This window comes from Rhinopithecus bieti, unplaced genomic scaffold (genome assembly GCF_001698545.2).
Source record: "Rhinopithecus bieti isolate Rb0 unplaced genomic scaffold, ASM169854v2 scaffold_2888, whole genome shotgun sequence".
Taxonomy (NCBI): Eukaryota; Metazoa; Chordata; class Mammalia; order Primates; family Cercopithecidae; genus Rhinopithecus; species Rhinopithecus bieti.
The window spans coordinates 4,534,404-4,556,493 of NW_016804209.1; the positions used below are offsets into that span (position 1 = coordinate 4,534,404).

Here is a 22,090-nt window from a genome sequence, read left to right on the forward strand (position 1 = left end):
CCTCGTGATCCGCCCGTCTCGGCCTCCCAAAGTGCTGGGATTACAGGCTTGAGCCACCGTGCCCGGCCCAATTTTGACTTTCGTAAAATTGATATTTTTAAACTTTGCTCCAAAACCACCGCAAGCAAACATAAGAATTTAGCATCAGAAAAAAATTCACTCAATTTTAAAAGTAAAAATGGAATGTGTGAGAGTATAAAGACAAAAAAAAACTAATTTTCAAAGCTAAATTGTTAAATTCAAAAACATTGTATGTATGTGGTATCCTTTGGTATAAAATTCATATCATGGGCAAAACTGGCAGCAATAATATGTTTCCATATATGACTATATTTATAACTGAATTAACCATGTTCTCCACATTCTTTAAGCAGAGTTCAGATGATGAAGACTGTTCGGCGAAAGGAAGAAGCCGTCACATCGTAGTCAATAAAGCCGAACTTGCTAACTCCATTGAAGTGTTAGAAAGTTTTAAATTGGCCAGGGAGAGCTGGGAGTTGCTCTATTCCCTAGAATTCCTTGACAAAGGTAAGAAAGCACATGTCATTGGTGCTGTTTAATGTTTTATATAAAATCATTATGCTACTTGAAATGTCAGGTCACTCATGGCAAATTAAGTAGATTACAGTAGTTCATGCATTTTTGTTTTTTTCTTGTTTTGAGATGGAGTCTCACTCTTTTTCACCCAGGCCGGAGTACAATGGCGTGATCTTGGCTCACCTCAACCTGCACCTCCTGGGTTCAAACAATTCTCCTGCCTCAGCCTCCCTAGTAGCTGGGATTACAGGCACGTAACACCATGCCTGGCTAATGTTTTGTCTTTTTAGTAGAGACGGGGTTTCGCTATATTGATCAGACTGTTCTTAAACTCCTGACCACGTGATCTGCCTGCCTTAGCCTCCCAAACTGCTGAGGTTACAGGCATGAGCCACCGTGCCCAGCCGTATTGCTATTTTTATCTGCATTAACTCCATTGTCTGAAAAACTCAAAATCCAAAAACTATAGGAAGCCTATTTTCCTTTGAATATACTGGGTATTTTGACATTGCTTAGAAATCACTAACTGTTTGCTAACTAAGGTATTCTTACTACACTTTGGAATCGGGGCCCCTTATTTTACTTTTAGCCCATGGACATTCATCCCCTGGCTGCAGTCATGTGTCATACAGAGCCCTTGGCCAGATGTGCTGTGTCATCTTTTCTAAGTAAATTTAGCACTGTTCAGTTTCCCTTTGTTACCTTTGGGATTGTGAACACATATGTGACAGTTCTAGAGGGGATCTTTCCTTTAGTTAGAAATTGATTTTTTAAAAAATAAAACCTTTTAGTGTCATTGTATGTGTGTTATTTTAATTAGGTCAAAATAAAATGGGCCAGGCAAGATGGCTCATGCCTGTAATCCCAGCGCTTTGGGAAGCTGAGGCAGGTGGATCATTGAGCTCAGGAGTCAGAGACCAACCTGGGCAATATGGCAAAAACCCATCTCTATAAAAAAACAAAAACAAAAATTGGCCAAGTAGGGTGGCATGTGCCTGTAGTCCCAGCTCTTCAGGAGGCTGAGGTAGGAGGACTGCTTTGACCCATGTTAGGGCCACTGTACTACCAGCCTGGGCGACAAGGAGAATGTCCCTAAAAATAAGATAAAATAAAAATAAAATGGGACCTTGTTTTGGGGAAAGCAAAGTAGTTCAAAAGATAAATGAGGAAATACATGAAAAGCACGTTAAATAGTTCTTGGCACCTGGTATGTGCTCAGTAAGTTGTTAGCGTCCGCAAAATATTGCTTGTGTATTACTGATAAGTGTTGTGTGTTTTTTCTCTACTTGAAATTCTAGAGCAGTGTTTTAGAAATCAAAGTCAAACTTGATATGCATTTTTGGTAGTTTGTCTCTGTTCTCTCTTACTGGATTTGTTTGTTTTCTGCTTTTGCGCTACATATATTTGGTAAATTTGTTCTTGACTTCTCACTCAGAATTTACAAGGATTTGCTTGGCCTGGAAGACGGATACTTGGCTATGGTTAAGAATCTTCCTCACTGATATGATCATCTATCAGGTAGAGTATTACACATATTTTAGGTACCTGTGTCTGTACAGGATGGCTATGGTGGCAAACCAGCTTTCCCTTGCAGAATGTGTCATGTTCCCTCTTGGGCTAGTCTACTGCCTGCTGACACCTGTTCTGTCTTCAGTGGCTGAGGGGGTATGGTCCATTTTCCTTTCAAAATAACTCTGGGCCGGGTGCCGTGGCTCACGCCTGTAATCCCAGCACTTTGGGAGGTCGAGGTGGGAGGATTGCTTGAGCCCAGGAGTTCAAGACAAGCCCTGGCAGCATAGTGAGACCCTGTCTCTACAAAATAAAAAACTTAGCCAAGTGTGGTGGCATGTGCCTATAGTTCCAGCTACTCAGGAGGCTGAGGCGGGAGGATCACTTGAGTCCAGGAAGTCAAGACTGCAGTGAGCCATGATAGGACCACTGCACTCTGGCCTGGGTGACAGTGAGACCTTATATCAAAAACAAAACGAAACAAACACTTCAAGATGACAAGCCTGTACCTTCTGTGTTACTTTTGGTATATCCAGTCACACCTCTCTGTAAAAGTAAGATTTTTACTTTTCAGTATAAGAGGATTACTTCTCACCCTCCTTCTCTGCTGGTGGAGTCTGCCTGGCTGTACTGTTCTCCAGCATCTTAGACCTAGAACTGAGAGAGCTGATAATTCACCAATGAGGTGTTGTTGGAATGGGCAGGTTGCTGCTTCTATCCTTCATAAAGGAGAAGTGGTGCTTGTAGTAAAATATTTCTAAAGAAGTGTTATATCCAAAATGTGCTGGGTCAAAGGGCTTGGTTATTTTCTTTAGTCTTAAGACCTAAGACCAGAAAGAAGAATCTTCATCCTTATAAAGTACCGCCATAAAGAACTCTCACCTGGCTTTAATTAAGTTGATTTGATTCTATTGCCAAGTCTCCATTTCTTCCTCAGATGATGGAACCAAGCTACCATCTTTGTATAGTTGCTTGCTCGTTGCTTCATGAACTCTATAAGGGCATTTTTTAAATTTATTTTTTTAATGGCGATGTTTTTCCCCTCCTTTCTATTTTTTCTTTCTTAGGGTCAATATAAAAAGGCGATAGCCAGCCTGCATCACTTAGCAGCTCTCCAGGGATCCATTTCTCAGCCACAGATCACAGGGCAGGGGACCCTGGAGCATCAGAGGGCACTCATCCAGCTGGCAACGTGCCACTTTGCACTAGGGGAGTACAGAGTGAGTACTGCACACATGCCGGCCGCAAGTGCACGAGGCCACCTGGGCTTTCTCCTTTCCTAGCGTGGCTTTTCATTCAGTGCACGTTTGTTTCAATTTGGTCTTTCTGCCTAGACTTACTACTTAATCTGCTAGTGAACATCACAATGATTTTGTTTTATTTAATTTTATCTTTACTGCAGCTTCCCTGAAATAAGGCATCAGTACTTTTTAAGTTTCTTGTTCATTGTTCCATTTGTTGGAGGATTTTCTTTTATTATTTTCTTGTTATTATTATTACACTCTTGCCTGTTCCATTGTACTTGGAAAAACAAGGCCATTATTAAGTGGGAAATGGAGGATTTATATTTAGCTTACTCAAATCTCAGATTCTCTCTTTAAATGGTAATAACATGCCAGGCGCGGTGGCTCATACCTATAATCCCAGACTTTGGGAGGCTGAAGCTGGCGGATCACCTGAGGTCAGGAGTTCGAGACCAGCCTGGCCCACATGGTGAAACCCCATCTCTATTAAAATACAAAAATGAGTTGGGTGTAGTGGCGGGCACCTGTAATCCCAACTACTTGGGAGGCTGAGGCAGGAGAATCACTTGAACCTGGGAGGCAGAGGTTGCAGTGAGCCAAGATTGCACCACTGCACTCCAGCCTGGGCGACAGAGTGAGACTCTGTGTCAAAATAAATAAATAAAATAAATGGTGATAACACCTGATAGGGATATTGTAGAAGCAGATTTATAAATGAGTGTATTTCCTCCAGGAGGTTTTGAGCCCTTCCTACTACAGGGTGGTGACTGTGTTTTTATCTTTGGACTCTCATGACACCTACCACAGTACAATAAGTGTTTGAATTCAATTAAAATGATAACCATGTTGTTGTGTATTCAAGGACTGTATAAACTCAAGGCCACAGCATAACACAACAAACTGATTTCATCTCACCACTCTGTATGTTGTTAATCACTTTGTGATTATAAACCCTAAATTTTTTGTAACTTGAACTCTGAAATATGATTATTAATTTGTCCTGATGATCTTTAGAAAGGAACAGTTGGAGAATGTGTAGAGCATTCAAAATTGAAAATGCTTTTCCACCATTATTTATATAATTATCCATCAGTTACTTAACTCTAAGTTTTAATTAATTCCTTTTAAGAACTTAAAAGGCAGCACATATTTACACCGACATGCGTATCTCACGTAGAATTAGCTATACCGTGTACTACTTCATTGTAGTAGGCAATATAAACTACTAAACAAGACAGACTCATTCCCTTTGAGGGCTTAGTTCCATCCTCTGAGTATATCACTACTAGACCTATGGGCAATGTTGGACTTACCTGATTCCTGCTTTCCCATCTTTAGCCCAGACTCAGTATGTCCAGATGGAAGTGTCCTTAGTTCTCTGGCTGTCTTAGTCTGCTTGGGTTGCTATAACCAAATACCAAAAAGTGGGAGGCTTGTAAACAATAGGAGTTTATTTCTCATAGTTCTGGAGGCTGGGAAGTGCAAGGTCAAGGCGTCAGCAGATTCAGTGTCTGGTGAGGTCCCGTTTCCTCATTCATAGAAGGGATAAGAGCGCACTCTAGAGTCTCTCTGATAAGGGCACAAATCCCATTCATGAGGGTTTTGCTCTCATCTCACCTCCCAAAGGCTCTCCCTCCTGATGCCCTCACATTGGGAGTTAGGTCTCAACTTAGAAATTTTGGTGGGAACATAGACATTCAGACCATAGTACTGGCCCTTAGACACAAAACTTTCAAGTCTTGGTGGACTCCTACTCTAGCAAATCCTTTTGATTCTTCCAGTGTGATACTAATCTCTTTGCTATATTACCTTGTATTTCTATTGTCACCACCCAAATCCATTTTTGGAAAAAATCCTTTTTCCAACCCTATAAAATTATGGTCATTGCTTTCTAAAATACTGCTTTCATCATTCCACTTAATTGAAGTATTGGCTTTCTTGGTGCTCATTGTTGAACCTGCTTTTGGCTGGGGAGTAGAAGCAGGGTGTGGGGAATATGAGATCCCTTCATTCAGGGCCGTATGGTTTGAGTTAGGGAAAAAAGTGTGTTTGTATAAGACAATGAAAAAATCAAATATTAGTTGGTAGTCCTCAGTCATAGGCACAATAGACATTCGGGGAAGGGCATTTTCTTTGTTGGATCCAAAGAGTCAAGGAAAGATTTATAGAAAAGATTGGCTGGCGATGGGCATCGAAGGATGGCAGCTCATAGCTCTGGAGTACGAGTCCTGGCCAGCTCTGTGACATTGGCAGGTTACCTTACCCGGGCCTATCCAACTCCAGAGTTCATGTTTTCAACTACCAGGCTGCCCACCTCTCTAAACTAGAGCTTCACAACCCTGTGGGCATAGGTGGGTTCTAGAGGTGCCAATATATGGATCCTGCAGCCTTTGGGGCAGTCAGCCATGACCTGGGGCTGCTGGGGCCACCCAAGGTCAATTGCTGAGCAGCCACACACAAATTACTTTCAGGGTGTGCCACAACATGAAAAGGGTTGGGAAGCATGGGTTTAAATCCCCGCTTCTGGGAGTTCAACAGTGAGAACACATGGACACAGGAAGGGGAACATCACACAATGGGGCCTGTCAGGGGGTCGGGGGCAAGGAGAGGGGGAGCATTAGGACAGATACCTAATGCATGCAGGACTTAAAACCTAGATGACGGGTTGATAGGTGCAGCAAACCACCAAGACACATATATACGTAACAAATCTGCATGTTCGGCACATGTATCCCAGAACTTAAAGTTTAAAAAAATTACCCAGAGACCCAGAGATGTCTCTGGCCTTTTGCATAAAACAAAACAAAACAGAAAAAGCTCCACTTCCTCCTCTGGAAAACAGAGAACAAAAGGGTTTGCTTGACACAGATAAAAGGCTCATTGCATGGAATCTGATTGTTGTTAGGAGAATTTGAGTAGATAGAGGGGACGGTGATGCGGACCGTGTGGATCAAGGCCAGCCTGCACAGAGGCACCTCGAGGCTCCTCTGCACCAGCACTGCATCCGTCCAGTGTCTCATCTCTGTCCTAGACCAAACCTCTGGCCCTCAAGTAAATCACCTGAACCCATACATAGCCCTTCCCCATATCTTTCTCTCCTGCTTGAAAAGCCTCTTTTCTGCATTCCAAATCCTCTATTTAAGGCTTAGGTCAAGATAACCTTCCTGCCTGAAGCTTTTCCTGCTAGTTTCTCCTGTGTGTATTTTCTCCTGCATTTTAACTTATGCTCTCTATCATACCCCTTAGACCTCTGCTACATGTTTTCTTTGTTAGTTTTTCTATGCAGTGAGTTAGTATCTTTCAGGCAGGGACATCTTTCTTTTGGCTGCTGCTGTGCTGTTGAACACCTCAGTACTTAATGCTTGGTTAATCTTTAAGTTTTGTTTTTTAATAGCGAAGAATGGGTTATTGTTCCCTTAAAGGTCTAGTACATAGATTTGAGTCTTATTGTTTACTCTTTCTGTACTGACTGTTGAGCAGTGGTAATGATCACATAAAGAGGCAGAAATACAGACCTCCATGGACACATTGCCTGATTGTATGCTGCAAATATTTTGGTCCTTTGTTTATTTGATTTCAGTTTGGAAAGCTTCAAGTTAGTTCCTTTCTGGTCTTTTCCGCTTTAGATGACATGTGAAAAAGTCCTTGATCTGATGTGCTACATGGTACTGCCCATTCAAGATGGAGGCAAATCCCAGGAGGAACCCTCAAAAGTAAAGCCCAAATTCAGAAAAGGTACAGTGACATGTTTTATTATTATTTTGTAAAAATAGCTTTAGAAAGCCAGGCACGGTGGCTCACACTTGTAATCTCAGCTATTCAGAAGTCGAGGCGGGAGGATAGCTTGAGTCCAGGAGTTTGAGACCAGCCTGGGCAATGTAGTGAGACCCCAACTCTTAAAAAAATTTAAAAAGAAAAGAAAAATAGTTTTAGGACCCAAGGCTGAATAATGTTTTACAGTTCCTAATGAGATAATACTGCTGCAGGGCTTGCCAAATTGTATAAAAAGTTAATCCCTTTCCAAGTGTTTCCTTGGCTCTGATTTCATAAGCAGCTGTAAATGTCTTTCTTCCAGAGCTCTCTTCACTTCCTGAGTTTGTTATCTCTTTGACAAATTTCAGTGAACTCTTTTTCCTATCTTTACAATTCTAGAAAAATGTGTAGATGATTAATGAGGAGGTATCTGTCAGCATATCCCTCTAAAACCACTCTGAGCTTCAGCTCAAGCTTCATGTCGCTTGAAAAATGAAACGTACAACTGATCTAAGTTTGTTAGAAAAGATTCATAAATTAAACTTGAAGAAAAGTTGGAAAAGATACATAAATTAAACCTGAAGAAAATAGATGACAGGAAAGAATAATGCTAAGAGCAGAAATCAATGAAATAGAGAACATTAATAAAACTAGAAGTTTTCTTTGAAAAATATTATAAAATTGATAACCCCCTAACAAGATCGATCAGGAGGAAGGTGAACATAAATTACCAATATCAGAAATGAAAAAGGGAATGTCACTACAAATCCTACTGCAATCAAAAGGACAGTAAAAGAATACATTATGAAAAACTTTTATGCCAATAAATTCAACAACTTAGATGAAATGAAAAAGTTTCTTAAACACAATTTACCAACATTGACACAAAAAAGAAATAGAAAATCAGAATGTTCTGCCAGGAACGGTGGCTCATGCCTGTAATCCCAGCATTTTGGGAAGCCAAGGAGGGCAGATCATTTGAGCTTAGAAGTTTGAGATCAGTGTGGGCAACATGGTGAAACCCCATCTCTACTAAAAATATAAAAATTAGCCGGAGGTGGTGGTACACACCTGTAGTCTCAGCTACTCAGGAGGCTGAGGTAGGAGAAGCATTTGAACCTGAGAGGCAGAGGTAGCAGTGAGCCAAAATCACACCACTGCACTCTAGTCTGGGCAACACAACCAGACTCTGGAAAAAAAGAAAGAAAGAAAGAAAATAAATAAATCAGAATGTTCCCTTAGCTATTAAAGAAATTAAATTTGTTATCAAAAACCTTCCACAAAGAATTCAGGTTCAAATGGCTTCACTGGTGAATTCTATCAAGAATTTAGGAAGAAACAGTGCCAATTCTACATAAACTCTTATCAGAAAATAGAGGAAGAGTCCCAATTCATTTTTAAAGGCTGACACAATAACCCTGATAGTAAAACCAAACAAGAATATCACAAGAGAAGAACTTGAAAGGCCAGTGTCCACCATGAACTATAATAGGTGTCAAATCCTTAACAAAATATTAGCAAACTGAATACAGCAATATAGAAGGACAGTCTATTATGACCAAGTATACTAGGAATGCATAGGCGTTTGAACATGCAGAAATCAGCGGCTGGGCGCGGTGGCGCATGCCTGTAATCACAGCACGCTGGGAGGCCGAGGCGGGAGGATCACGAGGTCAGGAGATCAAGACCATCCTGGCTAATGTGGTGGAACCCCATCTCTACTAAGAAATACAAAAATGTAGACAGGCAGGGTGGCAGGCGCCTGTAATCCCAGCTACTCTGGGGGCTGAGGCATGGGAATCGCTTGAATCCGGGAGGCGGAGGTTGCAGTGAGCTGAGATTGTGCCACTATACTCCAGCCTGGGCTACAGAGCGAGACTCTGTCTTAAAAATAAACAAAATCAAAAACAAACAAACAAAAAATCAGTGTAATTCACTCCATGGGCAGATAGAAGGAGAAAAATCATGACTGTCTTAATAGATGCATACAGAATTCAATATCAGTTCAGGATAACAAAAATCTTAGCAAACTAGGAATAGAAGGAAACTATTTTTTAACATCAAACTTAACTATGAAATATTGAATGCTTTCCCCCACTAAGATTAGAAACAATACAAGGATGTCTGCCCTCACCACTTCTGTTCAATAATCTGGAGATTCTAGGCAATACAGCAGGCAGGAAAAGTGAATAAAGGCATAAAGATTTGACAAATACGACTACCTTTATTCACAGTTACATATTTTGGCCAGGCATGGTGGCTGATGCCTGTAATCCCAGCACTTTAAGAGGCTGAGGCAGGAGGATTGCTTGGGCCCAGGAGCCCAAACCAGCGTGGGCAACAAAGTGAGATCCCATCTCTACAAAAAATTTAAAAATCAGGCGGACTTAGTGGTGTGAACCTGTAGTTCCAGCTACTCTAGAGGCTGAGGCAGGAGGATCGCTTGAGCTCAGGAGGTCAAGGCTGTGGTGAGCTATGATTTTGTCACTGCACTCCAGCCTGGGCGACAGAGAAAGATTTCCCTCTCTCAAAAAACAAAAACAAGAAAACCAACACAGTTACATATTTGGCTGTGTAGAAAACTTGAGGGAATCTCCACAAATTCCCAAGGCTGGGCACAGTGGCTCACACCTCTAAACCCAACACTTCGGGAGGCCAAGGCAGGTGGACCACTTGAGGCTAGGAGTTTGAGACAAGCCTGGCCAACATGGTGAAACCCCATTTCTACTAAAAACACAAAAATAAGCCAGGTGTAGTGGCACACGCCTTTAATTCCAATTACTCAGGAGGTTGAGGTGGGAGAATCACTTGAATCTGGGAGGCGGAGGTTTCAGTGAGCCAAGATTGCGCCACTGCACTCCAGCCTAGGCGACAGAGTGAGAGCCTGTCTCAAAAAAAAAAAAAGTTCCAGGACATTTTAGTGTATAAAAAATCAATTCAATTTGTATGCTATTAATAAGCAATTACAAAATGAATTTTTAAAGATACTGTTTCTAATAGCATCATAAAACATAAAATACTTAGAGGTAAATTTAATGGAAGATATGCAAAACCTCCACTTTGAATATCACAAAATATTTCTGAGAAAAATGAAAGATTTTTGAAAATGGACAGATCATGTTTCCAGATCAGAAGATTCAATATTATTATGGTGCCATTTCTCCCCAAATGTATCTGTAGATTCAATGCAAAATTACGGTAGACTTTATGGTTTTTGGAGGTTTTTTGCTAGAAGTTCACAAAGTGATTCTAAAATGTAAGTGGAAATATTATATAATCTAGAATAGTCAAAAGTTTTAAAAAAGACACAACTAAGTGACTTATACTACATAATAAAAAAACTTAATATACAAGCATAATAATCAAGGCAGAGTTGACAAAATATTGATGTAAGAATGGAGAATCCAGAAACAGACCTGCATAGATTTGATCAAATGATTTTCAATGAAGGCATCAAAGTAATTCAATAGGAAAAGGAAAGATTTTCAACCAGTGGTGCTGTAGCAGATTACTTTGTGTATGTTTGAAGTTTTCTACAACAAATTGTTTAAAAAAAAAAATCTAGCCCAGACTTCTTCAAAAATTAAGTATTTCTGCAGAACAGAAAGTTTCTGGTTGAAACTCATGACCCTGTAGATGAAGACTCACAGCTTGAGAAACACTAAGGTGTACAACTAGGAGGCAAGGTATATAATTAGGTAACGACATGTTCAACTTGGTAATGCTAAGTTAGTTTCCAGAGTGGTTGCATGACTTTATATACCTTCCAGAAACTGATTAGGTGGATAAGACTGACCTAGCTGACTTCAAGACTTATTTTAAAGCTTTAGTAATTACAATAGGGTAGTAATGGCACAGGGGTTGACCAGTGGAACAGCATAGAAAACTGAGAAATAGATGACATTAAAATTCAGTGGGGGAAGAATGAATTTATTCAGTAAGTGGTACTAGAACAATTTTTTATTCAAATGTAAAAAACAACAATAAAAAAATGAGATCCCCTCCTTCACACTACATAGACATCCTGTAAATTTTAAGGTTGAAATGTGACAGCAGAAACTCCAAAACTTCTAAACTTTTAGAAGAAAATTTAAAAATAGATTAGTACATTTGATCACATTAAAATTAAAATACCAACAAAGGCTATTACAATCAAAGTGAAAAGATAAGCCATAGATTGCCAGAAAATTGTCTATCACACAAAATCAACAAAAACTTAGTATCCAGAGTTTTGAAAGAGCTCCTCCAGACCAATAGGAAGCAATTACCCAATCCCCATAGAAAAATAGGCAAAGGATAGGAACAGCAGATTCAGAGGAGCAGACATCCACATGGCCAAAAACTATTTGGAAGGATTCTCAACTTTTGTCATATGGGCAATTCTGAATAAAACAATAAGCTACCATTTCACACACAGCAGAATGCAAAAATTGAAGAGGCAATGACTGTTAGGATGTGAAGGAACACAGTGCCATGTGCTTCTGGGAGAGGTGGAAAGGCATGCAACCATTCTGGAAACCAACTTCACATAACCAAGCTGAACATGTCATTACCTAATTATTAAACGTACCTCACCTCCTAGTTGTATACCTTAGATTAGTGTTTTTCAAGCTATGAGTCTTCATTTACTGGGTCATGAGTTTCAACCAGAAATTTTCTTTTTTAATGAGATAGAATTTAATAATATTTTTAAAAGACATCTCAGATAAGAAGAGATTATTATTTCATGCAACTTTGGTTTTGGATATATCACATTATGTAAGTATGTGTGTAAAGGATCCCATGTGAAAAAATATATTTATTTATTGCTATCTTGCATCTGAGCAGAGAAGGATAACAGACATAAAGAACACAGACCAAAAAGGAAAGATCGGGATCTTGCTTTGAAAGCTGTTGCTTAAAGTTATTTCCACAAATGTATGAGAATATGTAAGAATATATATATTTATCATTGTAATAGTGAAAAATTGGAAATGTCAATATCCACTGTAAAAAGAATGGATGCATCAATTACAGTATATGTAGACAACAGAATACTATTATAACACTGAAAATGAATGAACTGGAGCTACATGTATTGATATTGATCAGTTAATAAATCTGAACCACATGAAGTTGAGTAAAAAAAGCAATTTGCAGAAGGATACATACAAAATGACACCATGTGTACAGTAGACCGAAAGCATGCAGAACAATCCATCGTTGCCTATGTGTGTAACAGTCATAGGAATGACAACCACTGCCTTCAGAATTATGGCTACTTCTGAGATGGAAGAGAATGGGATCAGAGAAGGATACACAATAGGCTTTAACTGATTTTGTGATTATTGATATTAGAAATGTTTAAAATTAAAATATTAACATTTCTTGAAGCTGAGTGGTGAGCATACCAGTGTTTATCATATTCTCTGTATATAATTTGTTGTATATTTGAAATGTTTTCTCATAAAAGGTATTTAACCAAGTTTAGGAAAGAATATTGATAAATGAAATCTAGAGACCATCAAAAGCCAGTTTCACCATCACAAAGTATAATTGTGTTTCAACTATATTTGAAATCGTGTGACTGTTGCATATTCTTTGTTTTTGTTTTTTTTTTATTATTACTATTTAAAGAAAGCATCTTAAACAGTTGCTTTTCAAAACTGTTTTCTTTGATCATAACATGCATTAACCTAACATTGTGGACTTCTGTTAGGTTCGGATCTGAAGCTCCTGCCATGTACCAGCAAGGCTATCATGCCATACTGCCTGCATTTAATGTTAGCCTGTTTTAAGGTAAGCTCAAAGTTGATTAGCTTGAAAAAAATTTCATTTCAAATATTATTCTCATGACTTGAGAACTTGAGAACCTTGTTAAGGATTGTTATTTTAGTACTTTCAAGAGCAGCCCAAACAGTTAGAAAAGCACATGGGCTAGTCATTAACAAATCTTTATTAAATAATGACCGTGCTAGGCAAAGAGAAGTCAGAAGTTCTCCCCGTCCTCGAAAAGTGTAATAGTAGGACAGATATGCAAATAACCTTGACTGTTGTAGTGTTTGGTAAATATTTTATCAATATAAATACATTAGCTACAAAGAAAGGGAATACAAATTGTGGTTGGGTCCACGGAGGGATGATGAGTTTGTCACTGTAAAGATGTGCTAGATGAAGCGTGTTAGGCGTAGAGGTAAACACCAGTAACAGCCCAACAGCTGAGAAAGTTCCAGGGCTTGAAAGAACACGAAGACCCTTGGCTGCAGGTAGATAGAGCACAGCCTTAGAGCAGGGAGGCTTCATTGTTTCTAGAACGTTTGTCGGCCAGAGAGTAAGACATTGGGACTCCACTTCAGTGCAGTAACTCCCAAACTTAACTCATCATCCATATCACTTAGGGCAACAAAAATAATTTAAAGTGTGATTTTATGCATAACCGCTCATTTGAAACAAAAACTCTTGTGACCATTTCTCTAGTTCACACTTCTGCTTACCTCCTTGTGGCTCATCGCCTTTCCTTCTCCCCAATCCCATGTTCTCTGCAAAGAGTTGTCTCCTAGATGGCCTCCTGCCCACCTTCTGCTCCCATCTGCTCCCCTTCAAAGAAATCTCCAGATTTATTTCTCCGTTACACAGGATCAATCAAAGTTCTCTACCCCTGATTCCCATATGCAAAAGCTTCAGGCCCACCCATGTCCGACTCCCATCTTCACACACTGCCAGCAGCTGTGCACAGCCCAGAGGGAGCCTGAGGCTTCTTTGGTTAGAATCCACCTTCCTTAGAAGGCAGCTGTGATGTTTACCAGCCATTTCGTTTTGCCTTTGTTTCCTTCTTACTCTAACGACCTTTATCACACATTTGCATATACAGCATGTTTTTGGAAAGTGATGTTTGGTCTATTTCAGATTACCCTGTGACTTCCCTTTCCTTCCATCTTGTATAAATCTTTGCCTTGCAGCTTAGAGCTTTCACAGACAACAGAGACGACATGGCATTGGGGCATGTGATTGTGTTGCTTCAGCAGGAGTGGCCACGGGGCGAGAATCTGTTCCTGAAAGCTGTCAATAAAATTTGCCAACAAGGAAATTTCCAATATGAGAATTTTTTCAATTACGTTACAAGTATCCTTTTTTCTTGTTTAAGCATAACACATTCTGATTTTCTTTAGAATGAATACATGATACAAAAAGAATGAACCATTCTGGATAGAAATAATGATTTTTACTATTTTGCAGCGAAGACAAGGAATGGGGATTAAAACCGGGGCTGTGGCAGTTGATCTTGTGAAAGTCGTAAAGACATGATTCAAGGAATTGGGAATCTTACCACCCTCTTCCATTTTCCACTGCTAGCTGACTTCTCAGAAGGTACCCAAAATGCCTCCAGTAATACCCTACAGGTTGCTGATAGGTCCAGCCTGCCTGGTTTAGCCATGGAATATAAGACTAATAGTTCCTCTTCTTCCATCTATCAAAAGAATGCCTCCTGTGGCCTCTGGGGACAGTGGCTGTGCCCTCCAGTCACTTGTTAGGGCACCCTGCCATAACTGTCTTACCTACCAATGAGTACCCACCAGAGATGCTGCACAGCATAGTAGCTGCTTCTGACATTAGGTAATGCGTTTATTTCACAGTTTATTAGGGAAAGACCTTTGAATTAAAGGTTAGTTATCAATTTGGGTGTTTTTACTTCATTGCTTATCTTATTACATTATTTCTGAATCACAAGGAATATAAATGATATTCTTGTTCAGGTGCTCAGGGCAATAGTTTTTATTTTTATTTTGTTTTTTTAGAGTCAGGGTCTTGCTGTGTCACCCAGGCTGGAGTGTAGTGGTGTGATCGTAGCTCACTGCAGTCTCAAACTCTTGGGCTCAAGAGACCCTCCTGCCTCAGCCTTCTGAGTAGCTAGGACTGCAGGTGTGCACTGCCATGCCAGGCCAAAGTAATAGTTTTTAACCTTTTTTGGGACAGATATCTTTGGAGAATCTGATGAAAGTTACATAATTTTCACTAGAAAATGCATACATGAATGTCATTGACGTATTGCATAACATTTGGGTGACTCGCAGAAGCTTCCTCCTCTGATGCATCTAAAGATCCTTGCACCCCAGCTATGAAGAAGTAATCAGTTTATTTTTATGAATTTTATGTTCTCTAACACCAAACAATCCTCCCTACTCTCACCACCTCTTTCATTTCTTATTAAGAAAACAAAAAGATTTTGCTCTTGTGATCATGTAGTATTAATTATCATCGATATGGAAAACATGTTGCCCTCGTCCTCTTTAGTCTGGCACATCTCCTGCCAGGAGTTATCTGTGCGAGGGAGCTTGGTGGGTATAAGAATGAGGTTTTGGAATCAGACAGATCTGGGTTCAAATACAGAGTCTGCAGTTAGTGGGGTGGCAATGGGAACGTTACTCAACTGCCGAGACCCCATTTCCTCATCAGAGAGAACTGGCACCTGTTTTTACCTGTGGTTAACCTGAATCTGGCCTGCAGATATTGATATGCTGGAGGAATTTGCCTACTTGAGAACTCAGGAAGGTGGGAAAATTCATCTGGAATTACTACCCAATCAAGGAATGCTGATCAAGTAAGCATGCTCTGTTTTGCTCTTCCATGCTCAGTGCTCACCTTTTGTGTCTCTGTATGAAGTATCTGTAAATGTCTATACCTATCAAAACTTTAATACAAAGGACTTTGAACCTGGTCTCTGTTTTGACAGTCAGTTTGATTCTGGGTTATCTTTTGAAAAACTCGCATTTCCTTAACTACATTTCTTAAAACACTTTGCTTAAATTGGGGTATTTTGTCACATTTGCAACTTTTCACTGGACAAAAGTCTCATTCATGGTATCTTTTCCTTTCAAAAATTTATAGGGTGATTCTGTAAGTTTCTGATTAGTCACAGAGTACCTTTAATTAAGAACAGCTGTGTGGCCAGGCGTGGTGGCTCACACCTGTAATCTCAGCACTTTTGGAGGCCAAGGCGGGCAGATCACTTAAGGCCAGGAGTTCAGGACCAGCCTGGCCAACATGGTGAAACCCCGTCTCTACTAAAAATACAAAAAAGAAAAAAAATTATCCGGGTGTGGTGGTGGGCGCCCATAATCCCAGCTACTTGGGAGGCTGAGGCCGGAGAACTGCTTGAACTCAGGGGCCGGAGGCTGCAGTGAGCCAAGGTCGCGCCATTGCACTCCAGCCTGGGCGACAAGAGCGAAACTCCATCTCAAAAAAAAAAAAACAGCTGTGCTTAATTAAAATTGTGCTGGGTTAGAAAATTCTTTAGGAAAACTACAGACTTTTATTTATAAACTACCTATGAAGCCCTCCTATGCAATCCTCATTACTTACACAACACAAAGTATTAATAGCCAGGTGTAGTCCCTCTAAGAACACACCTGTCCCAAGAAATGATGGTGGGAGTGGTTGGTCTCCACCATACTCCCCTGAACCCACAAGATGTTACTAAAATTCCAGGTTGGCCCAGATGAAAATGCCAAATTAGTGACCATTTATGATTTTTAAATAGCTCATAAATCTTGCTTCTCTCCTTCAATCCTCATTGTAGTTTCGGTAATATATCCTCTCTGCTGTAAATGCCACGTGTAGTTTTATTTTCATACTTCCTCCTTTGCTTCCTGCACATTCAGTGTGTCTGTAAGTCAGTGTTAGAGTTTCTGCAAGAGACTGAATCCTGAATGAGAAGAAAGTACTGCTAAAACTAAAACATTTTCTTTTCCCTCAGTTATGGAATAAACTAGTTTTCAGTTGTTGAAAGCAAAACTCCACATCTTGTTCTATCTTGATAGTCTTAGAAATGCCGAGGGAAAGAAGAAAGAAATGTTCATTTTAGATTGTTGTAACCTCAGTAATTTGCTGTATAGCAAACATTTCTTTTTATGTCTAGCAAGAATAGGGTCTTGTGGAATCCATTCTCAAGAATGGAAAGATTAAGTGGTTTTTTTCCCCTTCCTGTTATAAGTGTTATTAAATTATAAACTTTTAAAATAAATGAACAATGCTCTTTTTAAAAATATGCAAGACCTTTCTGCATTGGGTTGCTTAAGCAGGATGGACAAGGACTGGCATCTTCCCATCCCCATTTACTTTGCTAAGATGGTGAATCGAAACTATGGGAAGAATAACCCTGTTGTTCAAAATATTCTTAACAGTGTTTGGGGATAAAGATTACCTTTGGATACGGAAGCCCAGGTAACCCCTTTTGTATTGTGATTTGTTTTCTAGACTTTGAAACTGGATATACAAATACAGCCTGAATCAAGCTTTTTAGTTAATTCCCATCAGCAGTCACCATACGAGTTAATACAGAGACAGCCAGAGTGGAACTGAAGTCTGTGTACGTAGGATTAAACCTACGGATGATTATCACTTTACCTAGATAATGCGTAACTACTAGTGCAGGTGTGAGAGACGGATTGTCAAAAAATCAACAGTTGAACCTCAGACTTCATTGTACCGAACCTTTCTTCTTTTACCAGTTTTTACTGAGCTGAAGAGTGACAGAAGTCCATGTGGACAAACCCTAGGATGAGGAATGAGAGCAAGGGAGTGTTGGGTACCAGCTAGTATCACAGGGAAGAGTGTTTGGAGCTGTTTGTGTAAAGGATACCCATCATGCACTTCTAACCAGTGAGGGATAACTCCAGGCTCTGCCACCTTGATCAATATGACCGTTAATTTCTTCTAACTTTCTACAGAAGACAAGCCTCTTAGGAAGGCTGCAGTTGCATCAGTTTGGAAGCAGGAATAGGGATTATTCCGTAGTGATCTGACCGTTTAGGGATTTGCCCAGAGTCTTCACTGTGTGAATCTCAAGGTTAATTACTTATGCCTAAATTAACATGGTAGAAAGCACAATGGTGAAGGCAGAGAGCTCTTCCTAACTGAGGAATGGTTGGACTCTTCATTAAACAATCTAAATTCCTTTTCCCTTTGGGTTCCAAACAAGTTCTCTGAAGCCATTACAGACCTTTTGGGTGGTCCCTCCAGATGAGTGGCAGAGATGTTGTGAGCAGTGTACACTTCTCCCCGGGGGTAAGGCTGTGAGTCTGCCCTAGCTGTGGCATCTGGGATGCAAGCAGGTACAGTACCAACACTGAAGGCACCCGGTGCTTCACTCGAAGGAGGGAGAAGCTCTTAATCTGTTATACAGACCTTTTGCTCTTAAGTATTTTAAAATAGAGAAATGTTTCTGTGCTGATAAATGCAGTATCTTAGTTGTATTAGAGTGGATTAAAATGGAAAACAATGTCCTACTTATACTCTGAATAGGGTGGATAATAATGTTCTATGAGGTGATCACCAGCTAATATACTAAATCTTTGTTGTTACAGAATTCTGCACAGCCATGGGTCCCGGACTCTTATTTTCCCCCATCTGTTCTCAATACGTTTTTGAAATTCAAATTCACCCTTTTTTTTAAAATCAAAAACATTGGCAGACCATTTAGTCCTCTTGGAAGGGCCTCTCCGGTGGGGCTTCAATCCTGTTAAAGATGGTTACCAGACATCACCAGGTTGAATGCTGGGACTGTTGTACCGTGAGAAGAGTGGAATAAAGAGGCTGGCTTTGAAAATGTGTCTTCTCAAAGGCTGCCCCTACTCCCTGTTGCCCTTCAGCTGCATTCCATCGTCCTCTTCCTCACTGGTCGCTTTTTATACCACATCCAAAGGGGGCTGAGCTCTGGGACCAGGAACTGAGACACCTCTGGACACGCACCAGCAGCAGCGGGTGCAGTGAGGGCTGGCTAGCTTCTCCCCAGTCTCCTTAAACACCCAGCCACGGCCAGGGGCTTGTTGAGGTTAACGAGTTTCTGTTTAGTCTGCTTCCAGTCTTGTGTATTTTCTCTGGAGTGTTGTTTTTGCAGTGCAGGGTGAGTCGGTGTGGGTGTTTGAATGCTGCTGTTTGCTGTTTTTTAAAGGCCTTCTAGCCCTCCCATGGGGTTGCTGCAGCAGGAATTCTTACCTGTGCTTCAGCCCAGCATACAGACTGCTGACAGGTACCAAGTGGAATAAACGCCCGCTCATAGTGTGCTGTTTGTCAACATGTTCACTGCCCATGGTTCTCAGCTCTTTGTTCCTCAGTGCTCTTTTTCATGCTTTCTTTATTTTTTAATTTGTTCTGCATTTTGGCAAACCATCTGGTTGTAATATTGTAACATTTCTTATTTTTTTCCATAAGTTGCCAGTGTGTTTGTGTTCGATTTAAAAATCATTATGGATCTAGAAAAAAAATGAAAGCTATTTAAAACTGTATTCAGTTACGTGCACATTAGCTTAGGTGCACTATGATTCTCTTGATAAAACGTTAAGGCTTTTGGTCACATACATTTAAGGATGCTGACATGTATTTTAAGTACATTTTTACTTGTGGCTATTCATACGAGTGACCAGTCATTATGGTCATATTACAATTAGTTGCCTGGTATCTAAATAGGCACTAATGTGGTTTTTTTTCCTGCTACTGATGTTTTTTGAGACCTTACCTTTCTGAATTGAAAATATTTGATAGGCTAAAATGCCACATTTATTAGCTGGTTTATCCTATTCTTAAACCACAACAGCTTACTCACTCTCTTTTTCATCCAAACTTACCAGAGTGATAGTGGCTCTAACAGAAATATAATTGAACTGTGCCACTCTTTATATATAGAGATAATACAACTGGACCCTGATCGGCAGAATGTAGCATTTAGTTATATTTTTAGTGGTATTAAAAGCAGGGTTTATTAGCCAGACCTGGTGGCATGTGCCTGTAATCCCAGCTACTTGGGAGGCTGAGGCACAAGAATTGCTTGAACCCAGGAGGCAGAGGTTGCAGTGAGCTGAGATCATGTCACTACACTTCAGCCTGGGTGACAGAGCAAGACGCCATCTAAAAAAAAAAAAGGAGGGTTTACCCTTTAGCTAACCGTCTACAAATGCCAGTAACCTCCACATGGTCAGAGGGTCAGCCCCAATTTGAGGCTGCAGCCTGGGACCCAGACGAGCAGTATCTCAGGGCAGCATAAAATGGTTTGCATCTATCCCAGTGGGACCTCACTGACACTATGTCCTAACTACTGAGCTACCCACCCAGACCTGATGAGAGACAGTCACAAAGAACTGCGCATTAACACCACGACCCTGCTGTTTTCCTCTGTAGTTCTTTAAAACATCCATGGGCATTAGAAGGTTCTGTAATAGCTTTACTTATCTAACAAAGCTGGATTTTTTTTTTTCATCTGTCGTTTTACAACTTGGTGACTCCTGTTGTCCATATTTGATATGATAATTAATACAAGTTTTTAAAAACAGAAACATTTTAGAGTAATTTCAACACTTTTATCTTGCCCAGGACATAAAAAGTCTTCAGTTTCAATCCTTATAACTTTGTGTGAGGGAAATTAGCAGCAGGGTGGGAAACAGAGGTGACTTTTATTTGTCTGAGTCTACCAAATTGCTGAACTAGTAAGGTACAACTCCCTTCCTCTTAACTGAGCTGACTGATTTTTGCTAGATTTTTCTTTTCCTTTCTTCATTTTGTTTCTTCTGTTTTCTGGGATTTCCTGTGTGATTTCTTTTTCTAAAGCACGACTTTTGGGGCGTAGAGACCTTTTTGGCCTTTGTCCCCACCACCCCTTCCACACACGTGCAGGTCTCCCCTGAGCACCCGGACAGCATAGGACCACGCAGTCCACTGCCTCTGCCCCTCAGAGATTCTGCCTCTCTCTCCCGACCTGTGCCACATTCTCGTGTCAGGACCCCAGTTCCCCCTGCGTTTTCTCCAACATATGAGAGTCTAGATGGGCACAGCATTTAGAGGAGCTGCCCTGTTCTGGTGTCCTGGGGAGAGAGATGTGCCCGTGACCCAGCTATGCAGGAGCCCTGAACCTTTCTGGGAGCACCAGCTGCGGGGACCATGGTGGGAGCTTACTTGGGTGATTGGCTCATTCAGGTCTCCCTCCTCCTTGCTGCTGCCTCTGGAGGGTCTGCTGGCCTGGCTGGACACGAGCTCTTTGTAGCCAGTATGGACTGGACCCATTTGGCCCTAAGTAACTGAAGTGTGTACTAGTCAGCAGTAGGGATGCATAACACCAGAGTTTCATTGATTCAAAGGCAAAGCAGGTGGCATTTCACTGAACAGTTAAGTGTTTGAAATAACCTTTTATAGAGTGGGAAAGATGTCTGTCTAGTTTTAAGTCTTTCTGAAAAGGAATGGGCTGGAATGTTTGGTTGGTTGCAGCTATTCTTGTGTTCTTTTTAAAATATCTTAACTTATACTTAGATATGGGGCAGGCTTTATTCCTACCCAAGTAGCAGCAATCAGTGATGCTGGTGCTAACCCCTGGTCTTTGTCTGTTTCCCTATTGCTGACCTCAGGCACCACACGGTAACTCGAGGCATCACCAAAGGCGTGAAGGAGGACTTTCGCCTGGCCATGGAGCGCCAGGTCTCCCGCTGTGGAGAGAATCTGATGGTGGTTCTGCACAGATTCTGCATTAACGAGAAGATCTTGCTCCTTCAGACTCTGACCTGAGTGGAGACCTTTCCACCAGACACAGCTCGGGACTGTGTCATTTTAGGAGAAGACACCCAGCAGTGATTGACGTGGCACGCAGCCGTGGTCATTGTTGCTGTTACAAAGAAGAAAACCAGCTGAGTTCTAACTCCTTGGTTCCTTAAAAGTAGTTTCCAAGAGTCTGACAAGTTCTCTCTATTTTAAGAGTCATTTTTTGTAATTTTGTAAAACAAAGACCCAATCTGTTTTGTAAATAAAATCATCCTAAAAGTTGAAGTTTTAAAATTTCTTTTGATTCTTATGAGTTTTGAACAGGGGTGCATTTTTCTTCTTTTCTAAGCATATAGCAAGGGGGAAAACCCAGCATAATTGAAGTGGGTAATGAATTTTACTAATACAGATACTTAAAAGACATATGTCTTCCATGATCTTAAGATTTTATTTTTCATAGTTAGGCTTTGGTCAGTATTACGTGTCAACATAATATTAGACGTTTTCATTCAGGTGGTCTATTTTTCAGAAACAAGGTCTCGCTCTAC

The 22,090-nt window shown here is 40.5% G+C and overlaps 1 protein-coding gene across 6 annotated transcripts in view; it reads left to right on the plus strand.

The window, feature by feature from the left end:
- INTS10 (integrator complex subunit 10) overlaps positions 1–21,832 on the plus strand; it is a 35,340-nt gene extending 13,508 nt beyond the window's left edge. For 3 of the 6 annotated variants that reach the window (XM_017867286.1, XM_017867290.1, XM_017867291.1), the window contains exons 10-18: positions 372–528; positions 1,973–2,055; positions 3,114–3,266; positions 6,917–7,025; positions 12,742–12,821; positions 13,982–14,144; positions 15,528–15,621; positions 18,973–19,050; positions 21,413–21,832. In XM_017867286.1, the coding sequence (XP_017722775.1) occupies positions 372–528; positions 1,973–2,055; positions 3,114–3,266; positions 6,917–7,025; positions 12,742–12,821; positions 13,982–14,144; positions 15,528–15,621; positions 18,973–19,050; positions 21,413–21,569 (1,074 nt within the window). In that variant the 3' untranslated portion in view covers positions 21,570–21,832. The remainder of the gene's footprint in view (positions 1–371; positions 529–1,972; positions 2,056–3,113; positions 3,267–6,916; positions 7,026–12,741; positions 12,822–13,981; positions 14,145–15,527; positions 15,622–18,972; positions 19,051–21,412) is intronic. The other 3 variants (XM_017867287.1, XM_017867288.1, XM_017867289.1) reach the window with 3 other exon arrangements.
- The last annotated feature ends 258 nt before the right edge of the window (positions 21,833–22,090 follow it).